The sequence below is a fragment of the Chiloscyllium plagiosum genome, chromosome 3, assembly GCF_004010195.1.
Source record: "Chiloscyllium plagiosum isolate BGI_BamShark_2017 chromosome 3, ASM401019v2, whole genome shotgun sequence".
Classification (NCBI taxonomy): domain Eukaryota; kingdom Metazoa; phylum Chordata; class Chondrichthyes; order Orectolobiformes; family Hemiscylliidae; genus Chiloscyllium; species Chiloscyllium plagiosum.
This window is the reverse complement of record NC_057712.1, coordinates 71,919,478-71,939,274: the sequence shown is the minus strand read 5'-3', so window position 1 is coordinate 71,939,274 and position 19,797 is coordinate 71,919,478. Positions and strand designations below refer to the sequence as shown.

Genomic DNA, 19,797 nt, shown 5'->3' with positions numbered 1-19,797 from the left:
TCCATTTCACTAAAATCCATTAAAATAAAACTCAAAGCATCTATCCACCTCCAAGTTAGTTCTTTAATTTGACCCATTACTCTCTGATCACTCTCCTTGTACTTGGTCCTATTGAGTGTTTTCTTGGGTTAAATGGTGCTACAGCTCTTCTTGAAAACAAAATCTAATCTTATAAGGAGAGTAGCTTTTTTATTTTTCTGTATTTTAGATCTTGGACTGAAATGGGAAAAGGGACTATTTTGAAAATCAAGAATAGTGAAAGGGATTACTTTTTAAAAGCAAGTTACCTGATCTTTATTGTGATGCTGTTTATAATGCTGTTTGTTCAGACAGTGGGGAAAACTAGTTGCAGTCAAGTGTGAGCTAAGGGATGTGTATGAATTGTGATCTGGCTGGTAGCTGATTAGTCTGGAAAATGTTAGCCCATTGTTGGTAATAAAAGCCTTCTGCCTGCCAACAGCAATGCGTTTGTCTCCCAGATAGCTGAACAACTTGTGACTGTGAATGTTTGGGAAGAAGCCATCGGAGCTCAGGAAAAGAATGGGTTGTCCTCCTTCTACAGTGAGAAAAGAACTCTACAAGTCTGGAGAAAGCCAATTTATTTTTCCTCATCAGTTGCTATAAGCAGTGGCTCTTAAGCAATAAGTCAAAGACTTTATAAATCTGAACCAGTCACCCTGTGCCACTTGCAAGCAAGTGAATGTCCCTGAGAAAGAAGATTAGGGAGCACCAGGACAGCCCAAAGGATCATCTTGCTGAACTCTGTGGAAGGGAACTGTTGAATTGCCTTTCCAATCTTTCCCACCCTCCATGACACCAAGTCTTTTTCTTCTGTTTGTGTGTGTGTCATGTGTGTGTGTGTGTGTATGAGAGTGGGTCTGGGGGTTTGTAAGGGGTTTAGAATTTTTAACAAGCAAAGTAGCAGAGTTATACGGTGATAGTTCATAATTGTCTACTTGTATCTAGAATCTATTTAAATTTTAATAAATTTAGATTTAAATAAATCAGCAGCAGCACAAAATCATTAACAGATATAGAAATCATTTGCATATTCCATGTTAAGTGTGGGTTGTGGGAGTTGGAAAATGTCCTGGCTTAGTGGACTCAGCTAAAGACAGAGTACTTCACCGAAGTGGGATTTGGGGTTTTTCATTCTGGGAATGGGTGCTAACTGGTGTTTAGTCTGTTTCCCCCAGTAAGAATTAGGAGTTGGCCAACTCTGACTGGTTTAAATTATTGTCTCAGTCGTAATAATAATTAAAGAAACTAACACCAGCCTTCTAACCCTTATCCCACCACTTATGACCCAAAGTCAAATCATAGCCACCTCAAAGCCACTAATACCATCCATGTCAAACTTTGCCCACCTATTCCCTATGTTCCTCATGTACTTCATTCCAATATTTGTTCCTCCACCCATTCCTCATAGTCCCCATACTCTCCATGGTAACACATTTCCCTCAACCTGCCTTTCATGGACTTTCATACCCTCTATGCCAACATATGTACACAGATTCAGATTCAATCTACTCTGTACAGAATTAATGAACTCTATGGTGACAGTGTCATTTGTAGAAAAAGATTTTTAAAAATGTCAATCATTTATCACATTCTAATCTCAAATATATTATTTTTATAACAGTTCTATGTAAGTGTCAAACACCTAGACCTTTAATATTTCAGTAGCAGAAATTACATGCACTTACCAACTCTCTGCCTTCTGTAAGCAAATAATTTGGAATTGTCAGACTAGCAAAGGTAGAGAAAGAGCTGTCAATCAAGTAATGTTTCCCCTTGGCCATATATGTTTCAGCAGACTAATAGTTGAATAGAGATGTTTTCAAGGTATCCCTTAAAGAATTGGAGTTCTTTAGAGAGGAAATTGCAACTTGAGGACCTGAGGCAGCTGAAGTATTGATCAAAGTAGAAAAAGGCGAGGAGCAATGGAACGTGATCGAAGCCAGGAGATTGCAGAATTTGGAAGATTATACCACTGATCTTTCCTGTCCTCGTATGGTCCTCTTTTCTCTAGGCACACTGGCTCCAAGTTGGAAGGGCCAGAGTTCTGCTGTTGACTCTCAGTCACTTCCATCCACATCAAATGATTTGACAGATCTTCATAGATCCTATTCTTCAGTCCTTCAGCTCCCAAGCCAGGACTTTCAGATAATAGTGGCAGATACAAGGAGCAGTCTTCTCGGGTCTCCTCTTCACAGTTTCCAAAATCCAAGCACTTGTAATGCATGTCATAGTCCATTTAGCTAGAAATCCTTACTGTGACAGATCCGGGCTGTCATTCTGACTACTTTCTCCAGTTGGTTGAGGAATTTGGAAGTGTGCTGCTAATATTCTGGTCCGTCAAAGAATCTTGGCAATGAATGTTGAAAAACTTAGAGGGTAATGGACTTGATTCAGGTCTTGCCTTATCAGTAGGGAATACATTTTTTAAAATAATGTCCTACACCTCTAAGTGGAATCCAACTTTCTTTTTAGGCGTCTCTGACTTGGTTTATTTCCTTTTCTCCATCTTTTTATCCTCTTTCGCCTGAAGCTCCTACAATACAAGGGCAACACTATAGCACAATATTGCAGGACTGGAAATGTGAAGTAACAACATAGAAAATAATCAGCATGACCAACAGCAACTGTAAAGAGAAAAATACAGTTCATCTTTCAGGCCTGTGGCCATTCAAAGAAGTTGACCATTTACTTTACTGGACTTATTTTTTGACTTTTCTCTTCTGGAGCCCAAATCTGAAACCTGGAACTCAGAGATGGGGAAATGAATACACCCACCATTCTGTATCAGTGCTTGGGAGCCTCCTGTGAAGCGCTTCTGTGATGTTTCCTCCAGCATTTATAGTGATTTGTACCTGCCGCTTCCGGTTGTCAGTTCCAGCTGTCCGCTGTTGTGGCCGGTATATTGGGTCCAGGTTGATGTGCTTATTGATTGAATCTGTGGATGAGTGCCATGCCTCTAGGAATTCCCTGGCTGTTCTCTGTTTGGCTTGTCCTATAATAGTAGTGTTGTCCCAGTCGAACTCATGTTGCTTGTCATCTGAGTGTGTGGTTACTAAGGATAGCTGGTCATGTCGTTTTCTGGCTAGTTGTTGTTCATGGATGCGGATCGTTAGCTGTCTTCCTGTTTGTCCTATGTAGTGTTTTGTGCAGTCCTTGCACAGGATTTTGTACACTACATTGGTTTTGCTCATGCTGGGTATCGGGTCCTTCGTCCTGGTGAGTTGTTGTCTGAGAGTGGCTGTTGGTTTGTGTGTTGTTATGAGTCCTAGTGGTCGCAGTAGTCTGGCTGTCAGTTCAGAAATGTTTTTGATGTATGGTACAGGCTCCCAAGCACTGAGGATGTCACCTAGACAGGGGACGAAACATCTGCAACACAAATTCCCAGCTCGGCGAACAGAAGCACAACAACGGGCACCCGAGCTATAAATCTTCTCCCAAACTTTGAATTCTGTGTCATTATATTCTTGCAGCTCCAAGTTATATAATTGGAATAAACACCTGATTCAACTACAAAGAATCCTAATTAACATTTAAATTGCTTTTGGTATTTGGCTGGCGTTCTAGCTTTGAACACTGTGTTTCTGTATGTACGTCTGAATCCAGATAAAAACTGATTAGATGTAAGTTTTCTCTAAAAGTCCTGTGTGAATTCAATTTAGACAGTTTTGGCCCTGTTCCTACAAGACTTAAATTCACATCACAAAACAGCCTAAATCTGACATAGTTTTCCCTCAGGCTGGATATGAGGGAAATAATGTAGGGAGTAGAAAATAGCATAATTAGTGGTGACTTTTTCTTTTGTTTTTAAATTATAATCACCCAAACACCCTTCACTCAACCTGTTTCGTATAATTTGGGAGAATTGTCACACTGGATACCGATTCATTATCATCTATTTTTTAATATTGCAGACCATCTGAATTATCCCCACTGGACTGGGCTTTCTATAAACATGTTCTTGTTGTGCGAAACTGGCCTCTTAAGGAAAAGTATTATTCATTAAAAATAAACAAATTCTCTGGATAGGTCTTGAATGGTGAAAGCATTATAATTTCCTATGGCCAGGAATTACCTTCATGCATGTGGGTGTGTATTCAAATGCAAGAGCATTTTCAAACAACCCTGTCAGTCTGTGCATTTTAATTTGAAAGTAAATGGAATGAATTAATGGTCAAGCAAGTGCTTCCTATAGATGAATATTCCCATTAGCCGTGATGACCATTAATGAGCTATGCAGTGTACGTGTAAATATAGATTAAATTCAAACAGAAATGAGAATTGGATTTAGTGAAATATCTAAAGTCGATGTAAATGAGTTCCATTCAAGTCGACTAAAACTAATATCAAACTGGTTTGTTTGAACTGTCATACCTTACAAATGTTGTGGCCCTGGGGAGTGGGCACTGAAAATATTTCATGGAGGAATATGCGCCAAACTAGCAAGGTCATCTCTTTGAAATGAATGAAGCAGGATCTCTGTTTTGCACATTTTTCAAAAACTAGGTATGCCTCTCTGATGTTACCCAAACTCATTTTAAATGTAACTCTAATTAAGAGGCTTTCTGATAGAATCATTCAATACATTGTTCTCTATGGGCAAAAACTAATGAGCATTTGACAGAAGTATTGGATAGTTTATGTTTGCAATCAGGTCTTCTCACCTTTCTGAACAGCATTATGTTAACATGGTGGTTAAAATATTTATTCCATTGTGAGAATAAAACTAAAGAAATACCAAATGATGTATAGTTTGGTAAATTAGTGAGTCCTGTGATATTTCTGTGGATAAAGTGCATGATGGTGTATATGATAAAAAAGTATTTTACTATCAGCAGTCCTTTAACATTTGGTTACTGCATATCGTTAATTCTATTCTAGTCTAGTCTAGTCTTGAAAATATTTCAGTCCTATTTTAAGGGTTTTCCTATTAAATTGTATTTTTCCATTTTGTACAGAATTCCTCAGCTGAGGTAATGGGACATGGGAAAAGGATTCCTGCTAAAAATCCTTTTTGAATGAATTTCCATATCACATCATTACCCCAGTTATAGTACATATATTTGCTTGGTGCATATTGAACGCGGCTTTGTGTCAATGGAGAAATGTATAGCAAACTCACTTGCTAAACTGGTAAACTGATGAACTGTGATGAGTGTTAGGCTTCACTCTGTCTGCTGTTTAAGAAGTTTAGCCTGGTATTTTCTTTTTGAATCTTAATATCATCTGGGAGAGAACTAGAAGGCTTTGGCTCTGAGACAAATGAAAAATGTAAACATTATTTGAAAACATTGAGACAAATATATCTGCTTGGATATTTGGAACTCTGAATCACTAGATTGATTCCTGGGATGAGGGAGTTGTCTTATGAGAAATGCTCATGTAAGATGTGGTTCTGAGGGAGAAGGGGTTTGACATGATAAATGCTGAGAGAATATGTGCTCTCCTGGGGTAACTTAGACCAAGAGAGCACAGGTTTTGAATTAAAGGTTTCCCAGTGAAAATGGATATGACAAATGTCTTCTCTCTTGAAGGGTTGTGACTCTTTCTGTTTATTACTGTCTTCCACAGTAACCAGTGAAGACTGGGTCATTGTATATACTCATGACAGAATTAGATGGATTTTTGATCTGCAATAGAATCTAGTTTCATGGGCAAATGAAGTAGAAAATCATACCAGCCATTATCATTGTGCAGAAGAGGTTTGAGGGCCCAAATGATTATGCTTCATATTTCTTATGTTCTAAATTGTCAGGAAGTCCACTTTTTAAGACAAGGAAGTCATTCAGAGGTTACTGTTTATTACAAGTTGTGCATTGTTCTGAACCAGCACTAATCTCAACCTAGCAGCTAGCATGCCTGTTATATGGTTAGGTGTACTTTGTGACCCAGGCTACAAGATAAGAATTTGAAATGTGCACGTGGGAATGTGGATGCAAGCCATTCCTACCACTTTAAGAAACAATATTGTATTATTCAAACACTCTGTAATGTTGAGGTTTTCTCTGTAATATTTAGCACTGAGATCTTATTCTCATTATGTAAGGCCATGGGCTAAATGCACATCTATTTGAGATAGGAAACTTGTAAATATAATTTGATGTCATCTGTGAAACTCAGAGATACTTTTCTACAATAGAAAAATTGAGGCATTAACTGAAATGTTTCCAACTGATACCTGAAAAGTCAAGTCATGAATAGCCATCCCTTCTGAACCAGTTCCACTTGGAGAAACCAAGTTCCACCCCAATTTTCAGCACTAAAGCTTTTCACCCATCAAATTTGGTTTCATAACCTAATACTTTATAACATCTAACTTCCTACAATGGGAACAAGAACATGGATTTTTGAAACTGCAGCAACCAAAGGAATAGGGGAAAAGACTTGCAAATATTTCTTCCTGCTTCTCTCATTATTTCCAGGTGTCTTGAGATATAACAGGCTGTATTGAGGTGACCTGTCCTCTGTATAGCAGGAAGAGGAAAGCCTCTCTAACCAACAAACAGACATGAATGGAAGTGACCAAGTCTGGAGATCCACTAAGATATCCAGGATCTCAAGAAGACAAGAAAGATGAGTGGTCTAACACTTATAAGTGCCAGACCCCATGTTGCAACTTTCCCAAAAATACTCCTGCACAAAACTCTTCAGAGCTACATTTGTGTTTTCATTCATTGTTCTCTCTTTGATGCAATTCACATCTCTCTCTCGGTTAAGAAATGTCTTGATTCTAGGTGGTAGAGATTGTTGGTGTGGAATGGGCCTTGGTGAATTAGTGCAGTGCATCTTTTAGGTGATGCACACCGTGAATCAGTGGTGAAGTGAATGAATGTTGAAGGTGGTGGATGGGGTGCTAATTGGCTTGTTGAACTTGTTGAGTGCCATTGGAGCTGCAAGTGGAGAGGTGGAGATAGGAGATGAATTACTCACTGCAGAATTCCCATCATCTGATCTACTGTTGTAGCCACAGTATTTATACAGTTGGTTCAGTTTAGTTTCTGTTCAAAGGTAAGCCCCAGGATGTTGATAGTGGACCATTCACCAATAATAATGCCAATGAATATCAAGTTGATGTATATACTCACTTTTCTTCACAATGGCCATTGCCTGGGACTTGTGTGGCATGAGTGTACCCTGCCACTTGTCAGCCCAAGTTTGAATGATGTCCATGTTTTGCTGCATATGAATGCTGACTGCTTCATTATCTGTGGAGACATGAATGGTGCTGAACATTGTGCAATCGTCAGTGCACATCCTCACTACTGACCTTATGATGGAGACAAGGTCATTAATGAAGCAGCTGAAGTTGTTTAGGATAAGGAAAAATTCTAAGGAATTCTTGCTGTGATATCAAGGTCAGTCTCACCTCCTGCCTTCAGTTGATCTCTCTTGTTTGTGTTTAGGCCAATGTTTTAATGAGGCTAGGTGTTCATTGGCTCTGCCTGAAATCAAACTGAACATCAGTAGCAGGTTATTGCTGAATAATGCCTGGTGTATAACCAATTTTAAAGTAGATTGAATATCAATGTTTTTATTTCTGTCTGTCTAACCTCAATATGAAATCTTAGGAACGTCTTTGAAGTTCCAGAACATGACGATGGTCTCAATGCAAATGGAGCCCACTTTGACCTTTTAACTAATTGTCCAGTCCTATCTCTGTTGACTTTAAGTATATACCATCGAGTGCCAGAGTTGCAATAGTTCCCAATACAGGTAGTCCCAATTCTGGACCTGTCCTTCTTTTTGATGTCAATGGTCTTATTTGAGGTACGGAAAGATTCTTCTTATCTTGGAAACACTGACATAAGTCCAGGAGTAAAATAGTCTGAATCTCAGTCTAATTTCAATATCATTTGGCACACTACCACTGAGGACATGGTAGGAATATGCTGGAAGGCCCTCAGAATTTCATCATGGTGAATCAAAGGCAAACAAAGACCACTGAATTCCAGTGATTGATCACATTGCAAAACACAATAATACAGTTTACGATTTTCAGAAATAGGCATCAGTGAACTGTAGATTGCATTTGTACATTGAGATTCCTCCACCAGTAGCTCCAGATAATTGTGTGTGTGCTTGGACCTACATACTTCAGTGACAATCTGACCCAAGGAGCAAGTGGCAATGTGCATTTATCCATAAATCAAGATAAAGGAGATTCACAATGTGACTAGCCTTTATAATCGATTTTATCATTTTAGAAGGATCCCGTAGAATACTGTCTCAGTTGACAGAGAAAGTCAATTCTTTCTTGATAATTTTCATTATACATTATTCTCTTTATAGTTTTTACACATTTATGTAATTCCCTGACTTTTCTACCTCTGCCTTTGCCTTCCACACACGCAAATTCCATCCGTGCAGCTTATTATACGAGGATTACAATGGGGACCTGCTAATTTAGTAGTTGCATTACTTCACCAGTAATCCAGAGAATATGAGATCAAATCCCTATTTTAAAATTTGAATTCTGTTTAAATAAAGAAAAAGTGACCTTGAAGCTTCCAAATAGTTTAAAAATTCAATGTCCTTTAGAGAAGGGAACCTAATGTTTTTATTCAGGCTGTCCTGTATGTGACGCTAATGCCATAGTAATCTGACTGACTTTGAACTGACCTCTGAAGTCATCGAGAAAGCCATTTAATTGTGAAACCTCTCCAGCCATCCAAAGTAGCCCACAGATACTTGCTCAGGGCAACTATGAATGTGTAATAAATGTCTGCCATGCCAGCAATATTCATAAACTGTGAATAAATAGTAAAATATGCCCTGGGGAATTTTAACTAGAATAACGTAGACTTTGAGAAGGTTTGATTGACGCCTTTGAAATAAAGTTCAGACTCCGTCTTGTACGTTTGAGCAAAAAATGTTGGTAATGATCTAACTTTATCCTCAAAGGCAAAGACTAAGATAGTTGTGTTTTTCAGAGTCGCATCAGCTTCTAGCTCAAATTACATGGCACTGCATACAGCCTACAACTAGAAACAGAACAAAAAGTGGCCATTCAGCTCAACTGGTGCTTTTCAGTATTTGTGTTGGGGCAGAGAAAGATATCATAGCCTACTGTTTCCAGATCCCATACTGAACAAATCTTCCACCGCCGCACTCCTCCACCCCTAACCTTCACTTCTTTCGGGTGGCAGGAATTGGGTACTATAAGTACGGTAGGGTAGAACTATTTTATCAAAATTTAGTAAAACCTTGACTTTTTTATTCTACTCCTCTATCTGCAATGCTCATAAAGCACAGGTTTCATTCTGGTCGACTTAGCAACCACAGCTTTATCAGACATTGTACACAGTTTAGTTATTCATATCATTGAGCCAGCTCTGCTTTGAACCTATTCGGTATTCAGTTAACAATATCTAATAGACTTAGACCATATGAGCATCTCAAACAACCATCCAATTTGCAAGTGAGAACATCTTGAAATAACAGTGACATGTTCTATTGGTACTTGAATCCTGGTTTTACGTCAGAGTTTAAAATTGGAAAACACACAATTAATTAATGCCCATCAATTCACTCTCAGTAATGTGCTGCTTCTTTTCACACAAGTGGACTTTCTAACCAACAGGGTGGGATTCTAAGTTTCACTCAGGTAGGTCAAGACTTTTAAATTACTGTTTAAAAATCTAGCATCAAAGAAGATTAGAACATTCAGTTACCAAGAACATTCAACTTATTCTCTGTTGAGCTTCAGGGGAGGAAAGCCAATGTCCTGTAAAGGCCTATATGGCCGGGTTAAATTCCTTCTCATGTGGCCTAATGAGACACTCGGTACCATCCAACCTGGCATTTGGTTTCAATAGAAGACTCAGCAGAAGCTGGGGCTGGTCCCAATAGTATGTTGCTGTGCTGCAATGACTTCATGAAACCATCTTCCAGGCTGATGGCTTTGTTTGCAATGTTTCTAACTGAGAATGAATCAAAGCACTCTTGGTAGCTTTTCTTTCTTTCCACTCAGAAAATCCACCTGAAGATAGCCAAGTCCATGCCCATCCTCTCCTACACTAATCACAAGAATGGATCATAGAGAAGAACTAGAATCAAGGTCCTTGCTCCCCCCAAGTCATTGTCCTACCTATTCAGTATTTTCCACTACCAAAGAAAATAAATAACTTCACTCTAGCTCTGGAGAGCAGTTTCAGAGCTAGACAGGAGCAGGATTGGCGTTAGAGAAAATGCTGGAAAATCTCAGCAGGCTGGCAGCATCTATAGGGAGAGAAAAGAGCTGACGTTTCGAGTCTAACTATGTGACACGAGGTTAGACTCGAAACGTCAGCTCTTTTCTCTCCTTACAGATGCTGCCAGACCTGCTGAGATTTTCCAGCATTTTCTCTTTTGGTTTCGATTCCAGCATCCGCAGTAATTTGCTTTTATCCAGGAGTGGCATTAGCTTTGTTCTCTGTTTCTAATGCTTTCCTGTACATGCCTTTCCCATGTTTTTCCTATATGATGTGAGTGACAATGCTGGGTATTTGGACAACATTGTGAAGAATGTAAGAAACATTCTCAGTGTGAGGAAGCCTCCACTGATCTGAGAATTGGAGTGTAGGTTTCCAGTGGATGTGCAAATGGTTCGTGTGGCTGATGCTGCTAACTGACTCCCTTGGGGTCTGTCAAGTCATCTCAGTAAATACAAATGTATGGACTGGGAATCAAACCTGGGATATGACATTTGGGTCTACGATGTAAGATTGTCTGCCTCTGGGAAATAAGAAACTTAAAAATTCTCAACACGTACTTGCATTTTCTGCCAAGCCCAGGTGAAGATATTTCTTTTACAAACGGAAGCCTGAAAACAGCATGTGGAGCCTTCAGTAGATCAGCCAGTGTGCAGAGAGCAAGAGTATGCTCTAAGGTGTCCACGGGCCATATCACGCAAAGGGCACTCTGGTTATCAAAACAAAGTGTCACATAGTTAAAAATCATATAACACCAGGTTATAGTCCAACAGGTTTATTAGGAAGCACTAGCTTTCGGAGCGCTGCTGCTTCGTCAGTTGGTTGTGGAGTATAATATCATAAGGCACAGATTTATCCCAAAAGATTACAATGTCATACAGTGATATCACTGTATTCGGTACTTGGACAACAAGTACTCCGAAAGCTAGTGCTTCCTAATAAACCTGTTGGACTATAACCTGATGTTGTGTGACATTTAACTTTGTCCAACCCAGTCCAACACTGCCACTTTCACAAGTGTCACATAGACTGTGGAACCCACTCCAGGCCAACCAGATCTTAAGTGCTAGATCTTTGTCCCAGAATAGAGCACTCACTGCCACTTGCAAGCATATTTGAAGCCACTTGAGAGAGGATGTAGTGCTGCCTGAGCTTAGGCACCCTGAAAGGCAAGGGACTGAGTGATGAGCATTGTGTGCAACCCACTCTCCTGGGCACTGGCTGTAGCACATGAAATATATGCAGATTAATTAGCTTATTCCCTCTTTTTCATGCTTCTATCAAGTTTTCAATTGATGATTGAGTGGAATATAAATTAACTGGAAACAATGGTTATATAAAGAAGTTGCAGCATGACCATAAAAGGCAGGTTCAATAGGCTAGTTAGTCATATCCTATCCTTCTTTTGTGTATTTTCATAATCTTGTGAATTATCCCATTAGGAGCAATTCTCTAGAATGGGTTCCACCCACATAGAACAAAGGAGAACAGAGTGGAATTATCAATGGCAATAGAATTAGAAGGTTTTCAAGTTTGAGATCAAGTGGTGCGATATTTTTGTCAATAAACTGGAGTTTTAAAATAGTAGGTCTTGGTGTGAAGAACTTATTCTAGAGGTATAAAGGAAAAAAAAAGTAAATTCTGGATATACACTGCAGTTCCATCGGGATAGTTCATTAATTACAAAGCCAGAAGGTAGATATGGATGAGCAAGTTCAGAAAGTCAATTTTAGCTTGGGTAATCTAATTTAATATTTTCTGATTAGCCTACTAAGTCAATCTGCTTGGATTATACCTTAATCATAAATGTAGCTGCAGAAGTATTTTCTCTTAAAATATTTATAATATCAAAACTTCTTTTTTATCAACTTTCAAGACTGCAAACTAACATTTCAATTCCATTTTTCACTAATCAAGAATGCAGCTGGGATCAGTTTAATAGTTTTAAGGTTATCATCACAAACCTTTGTGATTATTTAATTCTTATGTTCTGCTGAGTTTTTTGGCAACCTTAATGAAATATGAAATGAGTTACAAGCCTTCCAGTGTAACTGTATTGTCAGGTAATTGCATTTGTGCATTAAAGCCCTGTTGAAAGATTGGGAATTTTTTCACTGACAGCTGTTCATTCAGGCTGCATTTTGGATTATATACTTGGGAAATTGAAATTTACTTGGCTGATGATATTAGGAGATTTTTTTTTTCTACTGCAATGAGAAAATCATGAAACAACTTTAAAGATTCTTTAGGTGTAAGGCTAAGAACATGACAGCAAATAGTGTAGCTTAATTTAAAATATGTTTAGAAACCCAAAGAGAAAAACAAAAGCTGAGCATAGGTTAATCAACTTGCAAAGTTCAGACACTTGCATTATATTTTCTTCTACTTCTGCTTATTGTTCCTTAGCAACTTTAGTATAGTCAATGAAGGTGTTGTAAGTTGAGCAGAAGTTATTACTGGAGTTTCTGAAAGCCTAGCCTGAGGTCTAGTATGATTTCAATCCATGTAAATAAGATTGACATTAAGATTAAAAACATGACTTAGGACTGATAATGAACCAAAATGTTATGAGATGACAAAGTGTACCTGATTCACAGGGATTATTCGGAAAGATCCCCAATGGCCCAGAGTTTATGATAACCAGATAGCATATACTTTTCCAAAAAAATGCTGTGATTTCTAGATACATGGGGTGCCATAATGATGGCAGACAGAATTTTGGGTAACTGTAGATTAGTATCAAAAAATATTTTGTTAGAATCAATTAAAATACTCATAACACAAGGTCAACAGTATAATTCAGCAGTTATACATTTTGCATTCAATTTTGAACACCATACTTCCAAAAGGATTCTTCAGAAAGTATACAAAGCATTTAGAAACTTTTTAAGAAGGGTATGGAATTAAATGTCCAGTTTTCCAAATTATTCTTCAAGTTAAAAGAGGTACAAAGATAAATATCTTGGAGGAAATAATGCATGGAATTCATGGAAAGATTCATGTAGGTCATGGCATAAGATAGTTAATGTTCTGTTTGATTTATATTGTTGAATTTTAACATCAATGTGGAAGTGCCGGTGTTCGACTGGGGTGGACAAAGTCAGAAGTCACATAACACCAGGTTATAGACCAACAGGTTTATTTAAAATCTCAAGCTTTCAAAGTGCTGCTCCTTCATCAGGTGAAGTGATTTTAACATCAATTAAGTTGTTCTGTTGACATGATTCAGATCTTCAGTGCTGTTTTCCTTTCCAATGTTGATATTCTTTGTTAGTTGATTTTCTACACACATATGTGTGAACATAGTCCTATACACAGGCATGTTCACATCTGCAAATTTCCAAAATATTTGGGAAATACACGTGAAAATTTAACTGGGCTAGCAATATCAGCAGAATAATCCTTCAACAGTATGGAAGATGCTGCACATTCTGTGACTTATTTTCTGAAAGCCTCTTAACAATGTATGAGCCTTGATAGGGTGTGATGGATTTCTCAACGATCTTCTGAGGGATGCGTCTGCATCAGGATTCAAGTATCTCAATATCACAAAGATAAAATCCTTTAATTGATGCTATCTGTTGGAACATATTGCAACTTGCCAAGCTCACTTAACAGTACACCATAGCCTCACAACTTTACAAAAGAGTAAGACCAGAGCAGAAATAAGAAAGACTCTCACCTCCAACTGACCATGTTGAAGTTCTGGAATTCTCCACCTAACACCATCATCAGAAAACCATTACAACAGTGAAAGAATAGCAGTAGCTATTCAGGTAGAACACACATCACACACTTCAGGACAGGACAGTAAATGCAGCTTTTCCAGCAGCATTCATATTCAAAAATAGATAAACTATCATATCTTAGGATATTCTATGGAATCTGAAATAGATGCAGCTTTGAAGCTATTACCTATGCCAACATCATTTCTTGGTCTTTAAGTCACACAGTGATAAAATCAATAGGTAACATGCTTAAATGATGCATCCATGCCGAAATCGAATTACAAACAGGCAGTAACAGATCAGCCACCTGTTTTATACTCATCCAATTTGCATTTTCAATGAAATCAATGTTTTTGTAATGGAATTAGATGTTGAATTAACAAGTTATTTTCATAGATTTTAATTATGACCATTATTAATATTCATACATTCACTTTTTTTGGTTCAGTGAAATATCTTGGTAACAATAATTATGTTAGCTGTTTCTCATTTTTATTTTGTCTTTAATAATAGAGCAAAGTAATTAACTTAGCTAAGGACTAATGGGCGTCACGGTGGCTCAGTGGTTAGCATTGCTGCCTCATAGTACCAGGGACCCAGGTTTGATTCCAGCCTTGGGCGACTGTCTGTGTGGAGTTTGCACGTTCTCTCCATATCTGTGTGGATTTCCTCCGGGGGCTCCAGTTTCCTCACACAGTCTGAAGATGTGCTGGTTAGGTGAATTGGCTCTGCTAAATTGCCCATAGTGTTCAGGGATGTGTAGATTAGGTGCAATAGTAAAGGGTAGATGTAGGATAATAGGGTAGAGGAATGGGTCTGGGTGGGTTACTCTTCGGAAGGTTAGTGTGGACTTGTTTGGCCGAAGGGCCTGTTTCTACACTGTAGGGATTCTCGGACCCCTGGAATGGCTTAGATAAATCAATAATATTGAAACAACATTAATTTATGCAAACTAACAAAGTGGAGCTTCTCTATTATTTTACTTGTTTTTTTCTTACACTGTTAGGAAAGGGTCTGGACATAGCATTCTTATAATAACATGGTAACAGAATGTGCTCTGATAAAGATTGGGCTAAATATCACAATCGCTTTGAAGTAAGCAGCTCTATTCTGCAAAGTTGAATGATTCATTAACATTGGGAATAAACTGATAGCAGTTTATGATGATCTTCTTCCCACTGATGGAATAGTGATATTGTGAGATAACAGAAGATCGTTTTTATTCACTTATGGGGTGAGGGCATTTCCCTCATTGTCCATCCCTAATTGCATTGAAAGATGGTGGTGATCTGCTTTCTTGAACTGCTGCAGTCCATGTGATTTAGATGTACCCCTATGTTGTTAGGAAGGACTTTCCAGGATCTTTGAACGAGGAACACACAAGGAACAGTGATATAATTCCAAGTCAGGATGGTGTATGGCTTGGAGGGTAACTCACAGGAGAAAGTGTTTCCATGCATCTGCTGCCCTTGTTCTTCTAGGCGAGATTGTGGGTTTGGAAGGAGCTGTTGGAGGAACTTTGGTGAGTTACTGCAGTGCATCTTGTTGATGGTACACACAGCTAGCACGGTGCAGAGATGAAAAGGGTGCATTTTGAAGTGGTGAATTTGGTGCCAAGCACGCAGGTTACTTTGTCCTAGCTGGCATTAACCTTCTTGAATGTTTTTGGAGCTGCATTCAACCAGGCAACTGAGGAATATTCCATCATACTCCTTGCATCTTGGAGATGATGGACAGCATTTGGCAGGCAGGAGGTGACTGATGCAGAATCCTTAGTCTCTGACTTGCTCTTGTGTCCACGTGATTCACATGGCTGACTAAGTTCAGTTTCTTGACAATGGTAAGCCCCAGAATGTTAATAGAATGGTATTCAGTGATGGTAATGCCAGTCAACATCAAGGCATTGTAATTTAGAAAATCGATAATACAGTGCCCACCAATTATTTCAATGCCAAGAAGTTTTATGGTTGCCATAAGGAGTCTTTTGCATGCAAGGACTAAATGTTATGCTCTTTTTGTACAGTATTGAATTCTGTGCACAAGAGGATAAGCTTGAATTGCCTGTTTATGTACCCTTCAGCTTCATCAGAGTGTGTAGATTAGCAATATCCTCAGTTGTATTGGGGTTAGGTGGGATTCTTGCACTATTACATTGATTTTCATTTCCTTTCATAATATGCTTATGTCAGTGAGTTTGACTGAAATTTCATACATTCATGGATAATATATACAGTCATATTCAAGAATGATGAATAATTGTAACAGGAAATAATTTTCAGTGATTTGATTTTAAATGAAAAATTAGGGCAACTTCACTTATAAGTACTTCAGACTAGGCTGGATACTGAAATGAAAGTGTTTCATTATCACTAACATTATCCAATGTTCTCAAATTCACTAAAAGAAGTACTATATAGATGATTAACTGCTAAATATTCTATTCTGAATTTCAGTGCCTGGTTATGGTTCTTCAGACTCCAGTGTCCGAACAAATGAACTGCCTTCACTACCAACCACCAAGGAAGCCACAGTTCCTTCCATGCCATCGGTAAGTTTCTGAGGTGACTGTTTTCAACGAATATGAACAATTTCACATTACCATGCATCATGCAAATTCAATGACAGTTCACTGGCTATTGTATAGGTATGAAAAATATGAATACGTTCTAATAAATATTACATTGCTTCAAGATCATAACTTTGGGATGCAAAGCCACAAAAGTAATGCATCACCTTGTAGTCTATGTCAAAAAGGCCATGGTTAGCTTAAAAGTTATATGTGCAGGATCATAATCCATTCTTGCATAATGAATGGAAAAGCCCTTGTTGATTTGGAGTTGAGCATCTCTTTTGTTATTGATGTGTACAGAACATTTATTATTAATGTACATAAAATCCATCTTGTGTGAAAAGTAAACAATAGGCGTTCTTGTTTTGTAAACATTTCAATAGCCTAACTGATTTGTATTAATTCTTGTTCTTGCTAGAATGACCCACAAAGTGAAGAGTATGATTATTTTGATGATTTAACATCTGAATCCAGTGTTGGATCAGATATTATGAAGCAGACTGATGTGCATGTTAGTTCAAATCTGCAATCTTCTAAGGTGAGTCAGGCTGCAAATACATTCAGGTGTTTTCATATTATATTGGTTATATTAACAGGCTAAATGGATCGTTTTGTTAAGGCAAATAAGCTGTTTTTCCAGGAAGTCAATTCATTTGATTAATATTCAAATGCCTTAATTGTCATAAAAGTGATTTTACTTTGCATGAATGTTAACGTTGAAATATATGTTAGGTATCAATCAAAACCCAGTTAATATGTATGTCCATCAGGGAATGAGTATCCGTAGTGTTTAACCAAGGTTAGCTCTAATGCTGAGTTAGCAGTGTAAGCTTTCAGTAGCTGCAAAGTAAATCTACTCCCCACCCACCTCCCCACCACCCCCAACCACCCCATATTCCTGATGAATGGCTTATGCCCGAAACCTCAATTCTCCTACTCCTCAGATGCTGCCTGACCGGCTGTGCCTTTCCACCTCCACACTTTTTGACTCTGATCTCGAGCATCTGCAGCCCTCGCTTTGTCCTGGTGCTGCAGTGTCAGTGTAAATTTGAAACATAAAAGATTACTAACCTATGAGACAAACAGTAAAACTGTGAATGCAAAAAAATCTGAAATTAAAATAAAAGTAAAATTATTGGAGTCAAACAAAAATAAATGGGTTTTGATTTTTGATATGATGGACAGCACCTCCTTCATGGCTAAAATGATGGACAGGTCTGAAAATGGGACATCTTTCCCCCAGTATGGCATCTACCATTTTTATAGGGGCAAGTCACATTTCGTGCATTTTGTTTCAAGGAGATAACAAATTATCCATAGAAATCAGCATCTGCATCCACTCCTGTAATTTCAGTGACCCGAGCATTAGAAACACAAGTCCACAGTTCAGACCTGGTAGAAACAAGTCTGAACTTTGAGGTTACCTTTTGAAGAATTGTTGAGGAATGACAGGCACCATTTGAAATATTTTAATAGGTATGATGTGTGTAAAATCATTCGCCTGAGTGTTTACTTGGAGAAGGATATGTAATTTAGAGAACTTGGAAAAATAAACAGTGAAATCTAGAAAAGTGTTCATATTACAGAGGAGGTGGTGCTGAATATCTTAAAATACATGAAGGTAGTTAAATCCCTGAGACATGATCAGGTGGATCCAGAACTTTGTGGGAAGCTAGGGAAGTGATTGTGTGCCCGAAGACTGGAGGGTGGCTAATGTGGTGCTATTATTTAAGAAGGGTGGTAAGGAAAAACCAAAGAACTATAGACCAGTGAGTCTGAAATCAGTGGTGGGCAGGTTGTTGGAGGAAATCCTGAGGGACAGGATTTACACATATTTGAAAAGGCAAGGACTGATTAAAGATTGTCAACATGGCTTTGTGCATTGGAAATCATATCTTACCAACTTGATTGAGTTTTTTGAAGAAGTAACAAAAAAGATTGATGAAGGCAGAGCAGTAGACATTGTCTATATGGACTTCAGCAAGGCTTTCAACAAGGTTCAGCATGGTAGACTGGTTAGCAAATTTAGATCATATGGAATACAGGGAAACCTAGCGAATTGGATACAAAATTGGTTTGAAGGTAGGAGGCAGAGGCTGGTGGTGGAGGGCTGTTTTTTGAACTGCAAGCCTGTGACCAGCGATGTGTTGCAAAGATCAGTCTGGGTCCACTGCTTTTTGTCATTAATATAAGAGGAATGGTTAGTAAGTTTGTAGATAACAGCAAAATTGGAAGTGTGGTAGACAGTGAAGAAGGCTATCTCTGAGTACAATGGGACCTCTATCAGATGGGCCAATGGGCTGAGGAGTGGCAGATGGAGTTTCATTCAGATAACTGTGCGGTGCTGCATTTTGGAAAGGCAAATAAGTGCAGGACTTATACACTTAATGATAGGCTCCTGGGGAGTATTGCCAAACAAAGAGACCTTGGGGTGAAGGTTCATAGTTCCTTGAAGGTGATTCACTGAGAATTATGGGAGTGAAGATGGCACTTCGTTCATTGCCTTCATTTGTCTGCACATTCATACAGGAGTTGGGAGGTCATGTTGTGGTTGTACAGGACATTGGTTAGGCCACTTTTGGAATACTGCATTCAATTTTGGCCTCGCTGCTATAGAAATATGTTGTTAAACTTGAAAGGGTTCAAAAAGGATTTACAAGGATGGTGCCAGGGTTGGAGGGTTTGAGCCAATGGGACAGGTGAATAGGCTGGGGCTGTTTTTCCTGGAATGTTGGAGGCTGAGGGGTAACCTTATAGAGGATTATAAAGTCATAAGTATCAAGGATAAGATGAATAGCAAAGTCTTTTTCTCAGGGTAGTTAAGTCCAAAACCAGAGGGCATAGGTTTATGGCGAGAGGAGAAAGATTTAAAAGAGTCCTAAGGGGCAACCTTTTCATGCAGAGGGTGCGTGTATGGAAGGAGCTGCCAGAGGAAGTGATAGAGACTGATGCAATCACTTCCCTAGCTTCCCACAAAGTTCTGGATCCACCTGATCAGGTCTCAGGGATTTAACTACCTTCATGTATTTTAAGGCATCTGGACAAGTACATGAATAGTAAGGATTTAGAGGAATATTGGCCAAATACTGGCAAATGGATGAGTTGGACCAAAGGGTCTATTTCTGTGCTGTAGAACTCTATGACTCTTTGAATTGTCAAGCTTATTGGACCTATCAAGAGGTCACCAAAAACAACTATCAAAAAGATATGTTAGGATATTCAAGAGGAACTGTTAAAAATGCTATCAAAGTTATCAACAGGGCTGGCAAAATTTACTGTTCAGGAATTCATC

At 38.5% G+C, this 19,797-nt stretch overlaps 1 protein-coding gene across 1 annotated transcript in view; it reads left to right on the top strand.

Annotated features, from left to right (window-relative positions):
* The window catches only part of LOC122545235 (synaptotagmin-like protein 1), a 205,886-nt gene that overhangs the window by 139,197 nt on the left and 46,892 nt on the right, over positions 1–19,797 (top strand). Inside the window, exons 7-8 of the mRNA XM_043684344.1 lie at positions 16,390–16,484; positions 16,924–17,043. Of these exons, the coding sequence (XP_043540279.1) occupies positions 16,390–16,484; positions 16,924–17,043 (215 nt within the window). The remainder of the gene's footprint in view (positions 1–16,389; positions 16,485–16,923; positions 17,044–19,797) is intronic.